The sequence below is a fragment of the Somniosus microcephalus genome, chromosome 2 (assembly GCF_052327205.1).
Source record: "Somniosus microcephalus isolate GS21.2 chromosome 2, FLI_Smic_1.0, whole genome shotgun sequence".
Classification (NCBI taxonomy): Eukaryota; Metazoa; Chordata; class Chondrichthyes; order Squaliformes; family Somniosidae; genus Somniosus; species Somniosus microcephalus.
This window is the reverse complement of record NC_140988.1, coordinates 127,594,745-127,611,662: the sequence shown is the minus strand read 5'-3', so window position 1 is coordinate 127,611,662 and position 16,918 is coordinate 127,594,745. Positions and strand designations below refer to the sequence as shown.

The window sequence follows — 16,918 nt, the reverse complement described above, 5'->3', positions numbered from 1 at the left end:
GATAAAAATAGATAAAGAGGATGTACTTAAAAGGTTGGCAGTCTTCAAAGTAGAAAAGTTACCCAGTCTGGATGGGATGCATCCTAAGTAAGGTTTGAAATTGCAGAGGCACTGGCCACAATCTTCCAATCCTCCTTAGATATGGGAGTGGTACTGGAGGATTGCAAATATTGCATCCCTGTTTAAGAAAGCGGAGAGGGAAAAACCCAACAATTACAGGCCAATCAGCCTAACATTGGTGGTGGGGAAACTTTTAGAGACAATAATCTGGGACAAAATTAATTGCCATTTGGAAAAGTATAGGCTAAAAAATAAGTCAACATGGATTTGTTAAAGGCAAATCACGTTTGACTAACTTGATTGCGTTCTTTGATGAAGTCACGGAGAGGGTTGATGAGGGTAGTAGGGTTAAAGTTGTGTATATAGACTTTCAAAAGGCATTTGACAAAGTAGCCCATAATAGACTTGTTAACAAAATTAAAGCCCATGGGGTTAAAAGGACAGCATGGATACAATATTGGCTAAGGGACAGAAAACAGAGAGTAGCAGTGAATGGTTGTTTTTCAGACTGGAGGGAGGTATACAGTGGTGTTTCCCAGGGGTCAGTATTAGAACCACTGCTCTGTTTGATATATATTAATGACCTAGACTTGGGTATACGGGGCATAATTACAAAGTTTGCAGATGATCCGATACTCGGAAATGTAGTAAACAATGAGGAGGATAGTAACAGACTTTAGGAGGCCATAGACAGAATGGTAAAATAAGCAGACACATGGCAGGTGAAATTTAATGCAGAGAAGTGTGTGTAATGTATATATACCTTTTAAGGGGGGAACTATCTTTTACAGCTCATGTATACTGCAGTATCGGCAGTGACCACACCTGTATATAGCACTGAGTAGTAATCTGTACAGATCAGTTCCAGTGTGAACCACGTTGCGTAAACACCTGTTGTACCGTTCTCCTGCAGTCTGTGTCTTATTATACACAGACACAACATTGGCGACGAGGCAAGTTCGAACCTACCTGCAACTCTGCATCACCTCCCGGGGATTCGTTCCTGGAGATCAGTGGATTGGAGGTCAAGGCCAGAGACTCGGGCGTCGACCACGGGCAACCGCCCAGTCATCCAGCAGAGACTCGAGAATTGCGGGGGAGGCTGTCGAGAGCCAGGCTTGGCTTTCCAGTCGAGGTGGTCCAGCGAAACGGGCTGGCAACAGGTAGTGCGCAGACCCTTCCCGGACAGCGGCGGGCTAGAGCCCGACCGAGCGGCACAGCAAAGGGCGGAGCAGCGTCGACGGGGGAGAGAGAGGGCAGAGCGCACAGGGCGCAGCCGGTGTTCAGGGGCCGAGCAGCGTTGAAGAGAGGGAGAGAGAGACGCGCAGAAACCCGCGAGGCGCCGCCATTGCCACGAGGACCGCCGAGAGCAGCGTTGGCAGCAGCGCAGGAGAAGCGCGCGAAACCTACAGGGCGCCACCATTGCCACGAGAACCACCGGGAGCGGCGTTGGCAGCAGCGGGGGAGGAAGGAAAGCGCGGGAGACGCCATTTTAAGCCATTGGGAGACGCCATTTTAAACCACACCCAAAATGCCGAAGAGTGGCAGTATCACCGCATTTGACAATGAAGTCGAAGATTGGACTACATATGTCGAACGAATAGAGGTATACTGCAAGGCAAATGAGGTGTCAGATGACAAGAAAGCGTCGGTATTGTTAAATTTAATGGGTGCAAAGACGTATGGTTTATTACAAAATCTAGTATCCCCAATGAAGCCAATGGAAAAGAGTTTTGAAGACATAGTAACGATACTACAGGAACATTTAAACCCCACACCGCTGGTGATAGCAGAAAGATTCAAGTTTCACAAACGGAACCAGCATAAGGATGAAAGCAATGCTGATTATTTAACAGAACTGCGCAAACTATCGAAACACTGCCAGTTTGGTGCGGGACTGGCAGATACCTTAAGGGACAAGTTTGTGTGTGGGCTTCAAAGTGAAGGAACCCAGAAACGGCTTTTATCTGAAAAGGGCCTTACGCTGGAAAAGGCTTTCAGCATTGCAGTATCATATGAAGCAGCAGCACGGGGCGCTGCAGAGATACAACAGAGACCGCAAGAATATGGCACAAACGAAATGTCATATAGAACAGAGAAGTGCTATCGCTGCGGCAGAATAACAGACGACCATAATGATTGCTGGTTCAAAGACAAAGTGTGCAGACAGTGTGGAAAAGTAGGACACATAGCACGAGTCTGCAGGTCGGGAAAGAAAACCAGCAATAAGAAACCTACCAAAGAAAAGTACAAGAAGGTACATAAGATGACGGATAATAGTTCAGACGAACAAAAGAGTTATAACGACTCCGAAAGCAGGGAACTGAGTTGTCTGAAACTACATAATGTGATCACAACGGAGGATCACCGAACCATGTGGGTCACTCTCAAGTTAGCAGGAGTCCAGGTAAAGATGGAATTGGACACAGGATCAGCCCTAGCAGTCATAAACCGACGGGACTACGAGCAGCTATTCTCACACATACCCTTGAGAGACACAAAAATTATTTTGAAGACGTACACGGGGCAAAAAGTCTACCCCAAAGGAAAAATAAGGGTGACCGTTATATATAACGGTAATGAAACACCAAAACTAGACCTGTATGTATTGCAAGATGGAGGACCACCATTACTGGGACGTGAATGGATCCGGAAAATACAACTGGATTGGCATTCCATACAGGCACTGACTGTGGCTGACAAAAAGGATGACGACGTCACACCTGGGCGACTGTCAAAGATCCTAACTGACGCGAAAGAAGTGTTCCAGCAAGGACTCGGAACACTAAAAGGCATGACAGCGACGATTAAAATTGAAGAAAACGCAAGCCCAAAATTTTTTAAGGCTAGACCGGTACTTTATGCAATCCGCCCAGCCGTCGAAGCAGAGCTGGAGAGTCTGGAACGTTCAGGTGTACTGTCCAAGGTAGACTGGAGCGAGTGGGCTACACCCATCGTCCCTGTGATGAAAAAGTCGTTGAGCAGCACACCTGGGGAACCAAGGAAGGTTCGCATCTGTGGGGACTTTAAGGTAACAGTGAACCCGGTCCTTCACACCGTACAATATCCACTTCCGCGGATTGAAGATATTTTCGCCTCGCTATCTGGAGGGAAACGCTTCAATAAGGTTGATCTGGCCCAGGCGTATCTGCAAATGGAGGTAGAAGAAGCATCAAAAAAATACCTCACAATCAACACCCATAAAGGTCTCTACCAATACAACCGGCTGGTATTCGGGGTAGCATCAGCTCCGGCTATTTGGCAGAGGGCAATGGAACAAGTCCTGCAAGGGGTCCCAGGGACCCAGTGTTATTTGGACGTCATCCTGGTCATGGGCGAAAATGACAGTGATCACCTTTCGAACCTGGAGCAGGTGCTCACTAGATTACAGGAATATGGGCTCCAAGCTAACCGCCCCAAATGCGAGTTTTTTAGAAAACAGATCTCGTATTGTGGCCACGTTATCGATAGAGGGGTTACATATGTCCCCAGAGAAGATTGAGGCAGTAGTCAAGGCTCCAGCACCGGAAAATGTGTCACAACTGAGGTCGTTCCTCGGGCTGGTAAACTACTACCATAAGTTCTTGCCAAATTTGTCTACAATACTACACCCACTGAACACCCTACTGCAAACAGGGGTGCCATGGAAGTGGAGTGACGAATGTAGACGAGCTTTCCAGAAGAGCAAAACACTAATCACATCGAAAGAGGTATAGGCCCATTACAACCCGGCATTACCAATTCGCTTGGCATGTGATGCATCATCCTACAGCATTGGAGCGGTGCTGTCGCACAAATTCTCGGACGGCTCAGAGAGGCCAATAGCCTTTGCGTCACGATCACTAATCTCAGCCGAGCGTCACTACGCCCAGATTGACAGGGAGGCCCTCAGCCTAGTGTGGGGAGTGAAAAAGTTCAATCACTATCTGCACGGGCAGAAATTCACCTTGCTGACTGATCACCAGCCTCTTGTCTCCATTTTTAATCCGAAGAAGGGCGTTCCGGTGATGACTGCGCAACGACTACAAAGATGGTCACTTTTTCTAGGAGCGCACCACTATGAGATTGAATATAAGGGCACGAAACAGCATGGAAATGCTGATGGGCTATCACGCCTGCCACTGCCTACTGCGGAGGAAGCACCAGCAGTGGATCCTGTCGAAATATTCCATTCGACTATAGTTGAATACCTACCGGTAACTAACGCTTGTATCGAAAAGGAAACCCAAAATGACCCGACACTGTCTCAGGTATATGATTTGACGGTGAAGGGATAGCCAGCACATGGTGACTCACTGTTGCCAGCATTCTCAACAAGGAGAGAACAGCTGTCAGTGTGCCGGGGGACCTTGATGTCTGGATCCCGAGTGGTAATTCCACCCAAGTTAAGGGATAGAGTGCTCAATGAGCTTCATGAGGGTCATCTGGGAGGGGTAAAAATGAAAAGCCTAGTCAGGGCTTATGTGTGGTGGCCGGGAATCGATAAACAAATCGAGGACCTGACCAAGAGCTGCTCAGGATGCCAGAAAGTCCAAAATGCACCACCACAGGCCCCTCTACACCCATGGGAGTGGCCCTCATCTCCATGGCAACGGGTGCATATTGATTTTGCTGGTCCATTCATGGACTCAATGTTTTTAATAGCCGTGGATGCGCACTCGAAATGGCCTGAGGTCATCAAAATGTCCTCCACCACCACGGAGAAAACGATTGCAGTCCTACGGACCATTTTTGCCAGGAATGGCTTGCCAGAACAGATTTGCTCCGACAACGGACCACAGTTTGTGTCCGAAGAGTTCCGGAGGTTCTTGAAAAAGAATGGGGTAAGGCATTACACATCCGCCCCGTATCATCCAGCCACAAATGGATTGGCTGAGAGGTTCGTACAAACCTTTAAGAAGGCAATAAAGGCTATGTAAAATGACAACATTCTGCTGCAGCACAAGGTGGACAATTTCCTGTTTGCCTACCGGAATGCGACACATGCAGTCACCAACCAGGCCCCAGCCATGATGTTCTTTAACCGAAGGTTAAGATCTCGCCTGGATTTGCTCAGACCAAACGTACGAAGAGATGTTGAGAGTAAGCAATTCCAGCACATCCATGAGAAGCCAACCAGGAGCTTCAATGTAGGGCAACCAGTCTTGGCCCGCGACTACCGAACAGAAAAATGGCAGCCAGGAACGATATGTACACGGCAGGGCCCACTAATGTACACAGTGGACGTTGGGGAGAGCATCATGAGATGCCATGCTGACCAGATCCTAGAGTTACAGGAACAAGTCAACCCCATGCCTCGCCCATACGTACCTGGTGATGAAGCCAACGTACAGGTCGCATCTACCCCAGAAACAGTAGCATCGGAAGCTGATGAACCAACCGACGTCGGGGTCAGAATTGCCTCCGCACCAAGAGTAAGACACTCGGGAAAGGCGCTATCCAGAAAGGATCAGGAAGCCTCCCCAAAGACTGAATATATAAATAGACTATTTTCAGCTAATGTTGCATGTTAAAAGTGTAATTAGTTGATATTTAATTGTTAAATGAGTGTTATGGTACTGTTAATCTAAAAGGGGAGGAATTGTAATGTATATACCTTTAAGGGGGGAACTATCTTTTACAGCTCATGTATACTGCAGTACCGGCAATGACCACACCTGTATATAGTACTGAGTAGTAATCTGTACAGATCAGTTCCAGTGTGAGCCACGTTGAATAAACACCTGTTGTACCGTTCTCCTGCACTCTATGTCTTATTATACACAGGCACAACAGTGTGAAGTGTTACATTTTGGTAAAAAAAATGAAGAGAGGCAATATGAACGAAATGGTACAATTTTAAAGGGCGTACAGGAACAGAGAGACCAGGGGGTGTATGTACACAAATCTTTGAATGTGACAGGACAAGTTGAGAAGACAGTTAAAAAAGCATTTGAGATCCTTGGCTTTATTAATAGAGGCATAGGGCTGGATTTTGCCAAGCCTGAGGAGGCGGGAATGGAGACGTGTGGGGTGTTAAAAAATTGCAAAAAGTGGCGGGCGGGCCCGACCCCGCCTCCATCCTGCCTCCAAGCAATTTTCCCAAATGTGTGGTTTCTGATCCTGTCTCCGTCCCACCTCCAAGAGGCGGGATAGGCCCTTTCGGCCCTTAACATCCATTAAATTGCCTCTATAATCCCATTTTGAGAGGCCTTTCCGATTTTAACACGTTTCCCACATGATTCACATCTCCTCTGAAATACGACGGTGAAACCTGGCGGGCGCACAATTGGATTGCTGACTATCAGCTGCAGCTCCACCATTAAATAGGAGATTTGATCAGTCATCATTTGCAGGTGGCAGGACTTTGTTGTCTCAGGTCTGGGGGAACTTTTAGCAGGCATAACCATAGCTGTGGAAGTTTGGAGCCTGACACCCATCTCCAGTGTGACCTCCTGGGAAACCCCTCTCACCACCTTGACTGAGCGCTTCCTCAACTGAGGCATCTACCAGAAGCATGGGAACCATTTATTTCCTTTCCTCTTGGACATCAGATTCGGACGAAGACCAGCTGTGGCAGCAGCAGAACCATGAACAACAGCAGCACCAACAGCAGCAGCACCAACAGCAGTGGCAACAACAGGAGCGCCAAGCTGCTGCTCATCCACCTGAAGCTGCACAGGCCAGAAGGCGCCAGCCCATGGAAACCTGTCAGCGCAGGAGATACCCCCCAAACAGGGTCTACAGACAGAGGATCAGCTACCTCAACATGAGTGAGCAGCAGTGCCAAAGGTAGCTCTGACTTTCGTGAGAGGTAGTGGGTGACATCTGCGCAATAGTGCAGCAAGACCTGGAGCCCAGAGGAGCAGGTGGACACCCCTTACCAGTGGCCATCAAAGTCACTACCGCACTCAACTTTTTTGCTTCAGGCTCATTCCAGGGATCATCAGCGGCATCTCCCAGGCAGTCGCACACACTTGCATCACGCAGGTAACCGATGCCCTCTTTGCCATCGTGCACAATCACATCCATTTCTCCAAGGATCAAGCAAGTGTCACGGTACGTGTGGTTGGATTAGCTAATCTGGCAGGCTTTCCAAGGGTGCAGGGCTTCGTTGACTGCACACATGTGGCCCTTAAGGCACCACATTGCAATCCAGGTATTTTTGTCAACCGCAAGGGCTTCAACTCCCTCAACGTGCAGCTGGTGTGTGACCACAAGAAGGAAATTTTGCATGTTTGTGCTAAGTACCCTGGCAGTTGCCATGACTCCTTCATACTGCGCCAGTCTAGTGTGCCTCCACTATTCAGTCCGCCAGACCAACTTAACGGATGGCTACTTGGAGACAAGGGCTATCCCCTGAAGGTGTGACTAATGACGCCGTTGAGGAGCCCATCCAACGAAGCTGAGGACAGCTACAACTACAGCCACATTTCCACCAGATCCATAATCGAGCAAACCATCAGCATGCTGAAGTTGCGCTTCAGATGCCTGGATAGATCAGGTGGAGCCCTGCAGTACTCAGCAGCCAGGGTCTCCAGAATCGTCGTGGTTTGCTGTGCACTTCACAACATGGCACAGTGTCGTGGCTTGCAGATTCCTGAGGACCAAGTGGCTCCTCAGATATCCTCCGAGGAGGAGAGTGAAAACGAACATCTTGCAGAGGCCCATCAACCAGCGGCAGCAGTACGCAAGAACATTGCTGCCCGGGATGCAAGGAATGCACTCATTTTGGCCAGATTTGCTTAGCCTAGCCAATCAAGCACTTTTGCCTCGTAGCTTCTTACCAGAGCATCAACAATGGCCAAGAACCAGCGGATTCCTAGCACTCTGCCCACCATACTGACAATTGCAAGTAATCCTAAGCCCTTAAAGTGGAAGTCCCATTTGCGAAATGACACACGCCACAACTGCAACAGTTGCCATCAGAATTTTTATTTACAATAACCAACTGATGGCATTTAAAAAATAAACACATTTCACCCAAGTGACTACCCTTGTGACTATTTGTGCAGTATCTTTCTCTTATGCATGCTCCTACATGGTGCTTCCCCTGTGGCTTCAGCAGATGTGGAGGCCCCTTGCTCACTTTCTTGCTGCTCCTGTCTCAACACCTTTGGCGGGCGTCCTCTGGGGTTGCGAATCTGTGAGGGCTCGGCAACAGTCTGCTGCTCCTGCGGCTGTGCAGGGGTTGAGACGCCAACCTCAGTTGGGTCGGGACTCTGGTGGGGCTCTGACCGAGGACTTGGCAGTGGCATGGAAGTGTGAGCGCTTGGAGAGGAGCCCCACTTCCTTGTTCTCTGCCACTAACATCCCTCTCATGGGTCAGGTCCACTTCAGCGCTTGCAAGTGGCTTGAGAGCACCTTGCTGCACATCAGGGGGGCCATGGGGACCCGTATCTGCACTGGCAGTCCTACTCAGAAGGACTTCCATGAAGGTCTGGTTTCTCTGTTCAATAGCTGACCATCGCTCCTCCAAAGATGTCAGTCTATTCTGAACACTCACCATGTTTTCTACACTCTGGCAACTTAGCTCCCCCATGGCTGCAGCCATCCTCTTGTCTACTGTAGCCATCCTTTCCACGGAGGTTGCCATCCTTTCCGTGGTGATGCGTTCATGCACCAATGACGCCACAAAGGCTCTGCTCATGTTCACAATGGACTCCTCCATTTGCTCCACATGCGCAGCGACCCTGGAGACAAAACCTGTCAGAGACTTCTGCACCTGTTCCTGGAGTTCCAGCACCGCTGTTCTTCTGGATGGACCCAGAGGCAGAGGGTCAACATGCAGCTGAGCCGAGCTGCCAGAGTCCTGCGCCCTCCGACTAGGACTCTCCACTGCTGTCCCTGTCTCCACAATCTGCTGATGCTCACTTGTGAGCTGTGATACACCAGGTGACAATACTACTCTATCTCACGATGGTCCCACCGAGGTATGAGTGTCTGCGCTGGTGCTGGGTTGGCTGAATTCTGCTGACGCTGCGCCCTCAGAGGTTGCAGCTTCCTCTGAGGAGTCTGGAGGCTCAGGCTGTTCCTCCTGGATAGTGGGGATGGGTGCTTGCGATGGTCCTGTGGGGGAGTAAAGGAAAGAGTCGGAGATGTGAGGCCAAGGTTACATGCACATTGCATATTGCAGATGATCATAATCCATCTGTTAGAGCTTCAGAATCATTATCAGCGACTCATGCAATATCAGTGAGAGAGATGAAAAACTATTCTGTCACCAGCTTTCTCTGATGCACCCGTCTGTCCGTCCCCAACTTGCGCATCGTCCTCGAGTCCCACGATCTCCAGGACCACCTCCTCCCAAGGGGTGAGGTGGGCTACTGAGGGTGGCCCCCCTCCTGTCCTCGCTCTTTCCCTCTTATTGTGAGCAATCTTTTCCTGCAATGAGGGAGACAAGTGGAGTTTGAGTGAGAATGAAGGAGTGAGTGTAGAGAATCCATAGCATAGATGCTTAGGAGACAAAGATGGAATGAGTTGGCAAGACTAAGGGCCCTCCCAGTGTTTTGTAAGTTGTTTTCATAGCATCACAGTGCTAGAGAATGTGAGGGCTGCATAGTCGAATAGTTAGGTGAATGTGACCATAGAGAGAGAGGGAATATCAGTGTCAAGTGGGATGTGGAGGAAGAGGTTGCTAAAGCTGAGTGCTGGTGAGGAGAGGCAATGGGGATCAGATTGAGGGTGATGGCAAAGTCATACTCACTCTTCCAGTGCGCAGAAGGTCATGAAACCTCTTCCTGCACTGAAGCCAGGTTCTGCGAATCATCGACAACGAGTTGACCTCCTGGGCCACCTGGATCCACACAGCCTTCGTCTGCTGGGGAGGCTTCTTCCTCCGTGAAGAAGGGAATAGCACCTCCTTACTAGCTCTTGCTCCCTCCACCAAAGATTGCAGGGCGACGTCATCAAATCTCAGAGCAGACTTAGGTCTCCCGCTGCTCATTCTGCCTCCAGGTCCCTCTCACTGCAAAGGCCAAAAGGTTGGCAGTCTGCAGAAGAAGCAAGGCTTCTTGCAGACCTTAAATGCAGCAGCAATGATGACATCATCGGAGGCGAGTTTCAGACTGAAAAAACTAATTGGGCCATGGGTTCCCACACGCTGGAACTCAATTGCCCAGTTATGTGAAAATCGCATCAATCTCCCACATCGATTTGGAATCGGGTGGTTAACATGAAAAGCGGGTGACACGACCCCTGCCCACCCCAATGACAAAATCCAGCCCATAGAATACAAGAGCAAGGAAGTTATGCTAAACCTTTATAAAACACTGGTTAGGCCTCAGCTGGAATATTGTGTTTAATTCTGGGCACTGCACTTTAGGAAGGATGTGAAGGCCTGGGAGAGGGTGCAGAGGAGATTTACTAGAATGGTACCAGGGATGAGGGACTTCAGTTGTGGAGAAACTTGAGAAGCTGGGGTTGTTCTCCTTAGATCAGAGAAGGCTAAGAGGAGATTTGATAGAGGTGTTCATAATCATGAATGGTTTTGATAGAGTAAATAAGGAGAAACTGTTTCCAGTGACAGAACGGTCAGTAACCGAGGATACAGATTTAAGGTGAATGGCAAAAAAACCAGAGGCGACATGAGGAAACATTTTATCATACAGTGAGTTGTTGTAATCTGGAATGCACTGCCTGAAAGAATGGTGGAAGCAGATTCAATAGTAACATTCCAAAGAATTGGATAAATATGTAAAGGGAAAGAATTTATAGGGCTATAGGGAAAGAGCAGGGGAGTGGGATTAATTGGATAGCTCTACCAAAGAGCCAGCACAGGCACGATGGGCCGAATGACCTCATTCTATGCTGTATCATTCTATCATTCATGATTCTAGGTGCAGGCAGTTATAACCACCTGAAAAGCCATGCAGGTAAATTCAGCTGCAGTTTTTTCCAGGCACATAATGGGGTGGTGGGGACGAGGGGGCAAAGAATAGCACCCATTTTTCAGATGCTATTTGGATGCTAAACTCACCCCTATAGGGGTCACAGTCTAAGGATAAGGTGTAGGCCATTTAGGACAGAGATGAGGAGGAATTTCTTCACCCAGAGAGTGGTGAACCTGTGGAATTCTCTACCACAGAAGGCAGTTGAGGCTAATTCATTAAATATATTCAAGAAGGAGTTGGATATATTTCTTAAGGCTAAAGGGATCAAGGGATTTGGGGAGAAGGCAGGGACAGGGTACTGAGTTTGGATGATTAGCCATGATCTCATTGAATGGTGGAGCAGGCTCGAGGGGCCGAATGGCCTACTCCTGCTACTATCTTCTATGTTTCTATGATTTTTCTTCAGTTAAAAAGAAAGATAGACTTGCATTTATATAGCACCGTTCATGATGACTGGACGTCCCAAAGCACTTTACAGCCAATGAAGTACTTTTTGAAGTGTAGTCATTGTTGTAATGTAGTTAAACCCAACAGAAAACTGACAGACTCATTGAGACAGCGAGTCAAAATTACCTGGAAGGATTACGACACACACCCAACGATAAAAATAAAATGGAAACACAATTCATCGGGACATCGGGAGATCGCGGGGCGGGACATCGGGAGATCGGGGGGCGGGATATCGGGGATCAGGGGGCGGGACATCGGGAGATCGGGGGGCGGGAGATCGGGGGACGGGAGATCGGGGGGCGGGACATCGGGGGGCGGGGCTCAGGGACTCCCCCTCTCCTCCCCCCTCCCCCCCCTCCTCCTCCCTCGCCCCTCCACCCCCCTCCCTTCTCCCCCCTTCTTCCCCCCCTTCTTCCCCTCCTCCCCCCTCCTCCTCCCTCCATCCCCCCTCCCTCCACCCTCCCTCCCTCCTCCTCCTCCCTCCACCCTCCACCCCCCTTCCCGATTTCCCTCTTTCCCCCCTCCTTCCCCCCTCCCCCTTCCCTCCTCCCCCCTCCACCCCCCTCCCTCCTCCTCCCTCCATCCCCCCTCCCTCCACCCTCCCTCCCTCCTCCTCCTCCCGCCACCCTCCACCCCCCCTTCCCGATTCCCCCCTCTTTCCCCCCTCCCCTCCCCTTTCCCCCCTCCCCTCCCCTTCCCCCCTTCCCCCCAGTCGCGCTCTGTCGTCGCTCTCTCTCTTCCCCCCAGTCGCTCTCTCTTCCCCTCAGTCGCGCTCTCTCTTCCCCAGTCGCTCTCTCTCTTCCCCAGTTGCTCTCTCTCTCTCTCTTCCCCCCAGTCGCGCTCTCTCTTCCCCCCAGTCGCTCTCTCTCTTCCCCCCAGTTGCTCTCTCTCTTCCCCCCAGTCGCTCTCTCTCTTCCCCCCAGTCGCTCTCTCTCTTCCCCCCAGTCGCGCTCTCTCTTCCCCCCCAGTCGCTCTCTCTCTTCCCCCAGTCGCTCTCTCTCTTCCCCCAGTCGCTCTCTCTCTTCCCCCCAGTCGCTCTCTCTCTTCCCCCTAGTCGCTCTCTCTTCACCCCCCAGTCGCTCGCTCTCTTCCCCCCAGTCGCTCTCTTCCCCCCAGTCGCTCTCTCTCTTCCCCCCCAGTCGCTCTCTCTCTTCCCCCCAGTCGCTCTCTCTCTTCCCCCCAGTCGCTCTCTCTCTTCCTCCCAGTCGCTCTCTCTCTTCCCCCCCAGTCGCTCTCTCTCTTCCCCCCAGTCGCGCTCTCTCTTCCCCCCAGTCGCTCTCTCTCTTCCCCCCAGTCGCTCTCTCTCTTCCCCCCAGTCGCTCTCTCTCTTCCCCCCAGTCACTCTCTCTCTTCCCCCCGTCGCTCGCTCTTCCCCCCAGTCGCTCTCTCTTCCCCCCAGTCGCTCTCTCTCTTCCCCCCCAGTCGCTCTCTCTCTCTCTCTTCCCCCCAGTCGCTCTCTCTCTTCCCCCCAGTCACTCTCTCACTTCCCCCCGTCGCTCGCTCTTCCCCCCAGTCGCTCTCTCTCTTCCCCCCCAGTCGCTCTCTCTCTTCCCCCAGTCGCTCTCTCTCTTCCCCCAGTCGCTCTCTCTCTTCCCCCCCCAGTCGCTCTCTCTCTTCCCCCCCCCAGTCGCTCTCTCTCTTCCCCCAGTCGCTCTCTCTCTTTCCCCCCCCAGTCGCTCTCTCTCTTCCCCCCAGTCGCTCTCTCTCTTCCCCCCCAGTCGCTCTCTCTCTTCCCCCCCAGTCGCTCTCTCTCTTCCCCCAGTCGCTCTCTCTCTTCCCCCAGTCGCTCTCTGTCTTCCCCCAGTCGCTCTCTGTCTTCCCCCAGTCGCTCTCTCTCTTCCCCCCAGTCGCTCTCTCTCTTCCTCCCCAGTCGCTCTCTCTCTTCCCCCCCAGTCGCTCGCTCTCTTCCCCCCCAGTCGCTCGCTCTCTTCCCCCCCAGTAGCTCTCTCTCTTCCCCCCAGTTGCTCTCTCTCTTCCCCCCCAGTCGCTCTCTCTCTTCCCCCAGTCGCTCTCTCTCTTCCCCCAGTCGCTCTCTCTCTTCCCCCCCAGTCGCTCTCTCTCTTCCCCCCCCCCCCAGTCGCTCTCTCTCTTCCCCCCCCCCAGTCGCTCTCTCTCTCTCTTCCAACAACAACATGCCCTCGAAAAAGCCTCGGCACCGCCGGGCACTTCAGCTAGTATATAATAAAGAGATCATTGTAATTGAAATAATCACTAACCTGTGGCCCCACTGTTATTTATGAGGCTGCTCAGGATATATTCAGCTTTCAGAAGTTTACCTGTCAACATTTAAAAATACGAAAATCAATTTAAAAGCATTAAAAATGGAATACTTCTTGTACAATCATCCCTTTAGATAGTAATGTTTTAGTGATAGTGGTGAGGAAAGGGACAGAACTGCTTTGAACAGGTTTGTCTAAGGTGTGCTTGCTTCTTAGTGTTGAAGAGATTTTAACGAAGGCGCTACCTTTTGAATCTTCATAATAACATTTCTTCTGTTTCTTGTCTACATCAAAAAATGACAAGATATTATTGGTCATTCAGACATTTTACCTCAAGCATACAGAAAACCTGCAATCTGCCCAGCATAGACATATATTTTAAATGGATCCTAGGTTTTTGCCCTATTTTCCCCCATTTCATTTTTGTACAAGGAATTTTCTAATGTCGGTCTTCAATTTTCCTTTCACAACCTTAAATCTATACTCCCTTGTCCTATTGTGGTTTACCTTTAAGTAGTATTCTGGATTTTTCTTTTCGAAACTATCTAGAAGGCCACTTTTCTGTTGCCTCCATTCAAGGCTGAAGAGCCCACGTTTCTCCATTTTTTTCTCTGGTATGCGGGATCAGCCTGGTGGCTCTTATTTGTACTGCCTCCAGTGCTTTATTGCTTCCTTTGTGTCTTTGCAACCAAAACTGGACATAGTGTTTGAAGTACTGTGCACTATATTGTTTTTGCCCGCTATCTCCAACTTACTGAATGATCCAACATCTTATTTCCTCTGTTGAGTGCTGCTGTACAGTGACTGGACCGGTTAAGTGCCAAGTCTAACAACCAAAGGTTTCTTTAAACTTCTACATTATCTAGTTCAACACCATTCATGCCGTTATCGTGTTGTGACAGATTGCATGCTGGTAACAGAGCTTGCCTGATTTTCTGACCATTTAAATTAATTGATTAAATACTAGGCTAGCTCTCTTACAGGTGTGTGATCCTCCCTGCTGATTTTCCTCTATGTGCTGTGCCCAGGCAATCCAATAACACCCCTTTATGTTTTTCTCATTTGTACTTGGTTATTTTCTACTTTTATTATACAACAATTATCGTATTACAAAAAACCTTTCTCCCCAATCACATTCCACCAAAAATAATCTAAACAATCTCTTCACAGCTAAACAAAATGCTGACCAATCAAATTTCAGTAAAATAAATTCTTCAAAATACAGCCACTGTAACAGTGCCTCACGCACCCCACAATATTGCTACTAAAAGTAAAACTTATGACAAACACATTAAAAATTCACAAAATAAGCAAACTGGCCCTAACAATTTTTCCCATTTGTCTACAAAGAGCAGAGCACTCTGCTGGGCCTATGAACATCCTGTAACCTCGGCACCTCTTTTCACCTCATACTTCATGATTCCTACCTGTCCAGTTGACTACTCACTGAAATTCAACATAAACAAACAAATTGCACATGTGCAGGACTTATTTCCTTGAGGTAAAAGCATAAACAGAAAAAGGGGAAAAGGAGCATAGAAGCAGAGAGAAGAGAAAGAAAGCAGGGGAGGGACAGATGTGAAAGAAAAGAGAAAGAGGATAAAAAGAGAAAGAGGTAAGCAAAAGGAGAGGATAGAGAGAAAATAACAAAGCAGAAAGAGGACGTAAGGCAGGGAGAGAAACAAAAGTGAAGGATAGGTGTGAGACTGTGTTGGAACCATAACTGACAGATCAGATAGGTTTGAAAGCGAAACAAATGAAGGAAGGGTGAGAGAGAAGTAGAAACAGAAGTGCAGGAAGAGAAATAATCAGAAGTGAAGGAGAAGATAGACATTTTTTTTGCAGACTTAATGGGCCTGTTGGAAGTGCCAGATTTCAGCATGCACAGCGCATGCGTGGGAAACCGGCATTTCCTCCAAGGGGTTCAGAGGTCCAACGCGTGCGCGCAGGACAGGACTCTAGGTTTTTGCCCTATTTTCCCCCATTTCATTTTTGTACAAGGAATTTTCTAAGGACTCCTTCTTTTTGACAGGTTTGCCCGTGTGTAAGGGCCTCAACTTTTTAGAAATGTAAAAAGGAGACGTAAGGACTTGATTCTTTAAGGTAAGTGGTCTATTATTTAAAATTATAACATTTTTTCCACAGCTTTATTGTTTTTAAGGACTTTACAGTAAGGTAAGTTTATTTTTAGACCCGATTTCTTAAATTATTTTTTTCAAAAATTTGATTAATTGTTTAAAATAGTTTTTTAAAGTTATTTATAGTTCATTTAATTAGTGGGATGTTTTTTAAAATTTTATTTAAAGTTTAAGTAGTGTTTTGGGCGCCCGTAGTTTTCATGAGTTTGACAGTTCTTACTATCAAACTCATGAATGAAGTTTTCCCTCCCCTGATTGGCTGCCCAGTGCTCACCTGATCCCAGCCGGCACATCGAACTAACTACGCCGCTGGATCAGGCAAGCACAGCGCGCCGACAGCTGAACCGGGCCAGTGACAGGAATTCCAAGCAGGCCCAGGCTTCAGCTGTCGGCGCGCCGGGTAAGTGCACATCGGGGGCTTGCACGCGCGGCAAGCCCCGAACCTAATTTCTGGGCCACTAGCATCTTTAGTCAAAAGCCTATGAGAATTTATGGTGAGGCCCAGAATGAAAAGAAAATTGAAAAGGTAGGGCCTAGGCTAAAATTTTTTGATAAAAATGAGTATAACTAATGATGGCTTCAGCATGCACATAAGCAGGAATTTACCTTCCATAAATGAACTCGTGGCTTTATTTATTTCAGGTGGAAACCAGGAAGATGCAGCAAGTCGACAGTGATTGCCTGAAAATACATGCATGTGGTTGAGAAGAAAAAGTGACAGATGGGTAATGGATATGCCAAGAGGTTTTCTTAATCTGTTTTCAATTCAATTGCACTTGAGCAGGAGGGTCAGTGGGCAAGGGCCTGAGAGGGAGGAAGGGCAGCAGACAGTTAGAGATAGGTAAAGGCTGAATGAATAAGGTGAGACAGGGCTGAAGGTGGAGAATTAAATGAATTAAGCAGAGCAGAGAACTAAGAGAAGAGAGAAAGTATTGCAGAAACTGCAAAAAGGATCAAAACAGATATCTATTTCCATTTGGTTTTTTCCTCCTCCCCGACCCAGGGGCATTGAGACTGACTACACAGCCCTACAAATAGCCCTTCTGAGATCAGCTAACTCAGCACAAATCAGGGATTCAAGCTGGAATATTTCTGTTTATTTTAATGCATTATGGAATGCATTGCATGGTGCAGATTGTTCAGTGATTTCTTTTTTTTTGCCATTACAATTTTTTACTTT

The 16,918-nt window shown here is 48.8% G+C and overlaps 1 protein-coding gene across 1 annotated transcript in view; it reads right to left on the bottom strand.

The window, feature by feature from the left end:
• Nucleotides 1-16,918, bottom strand: part of alpk1 (alpha-kinase 1) — a 144,024-nt gene that overhangs the window by 63,555 nt on the left and 63,551 nt on the right. Inside the window, 1 exon segment of the mRNA XM_085962224.1 lies at nucleotides 13,598-13,657. Within this exon segment, the coding sequence (XP_085818350.1) occupies nucleotides 13,598-13,657 (60 nt within the window).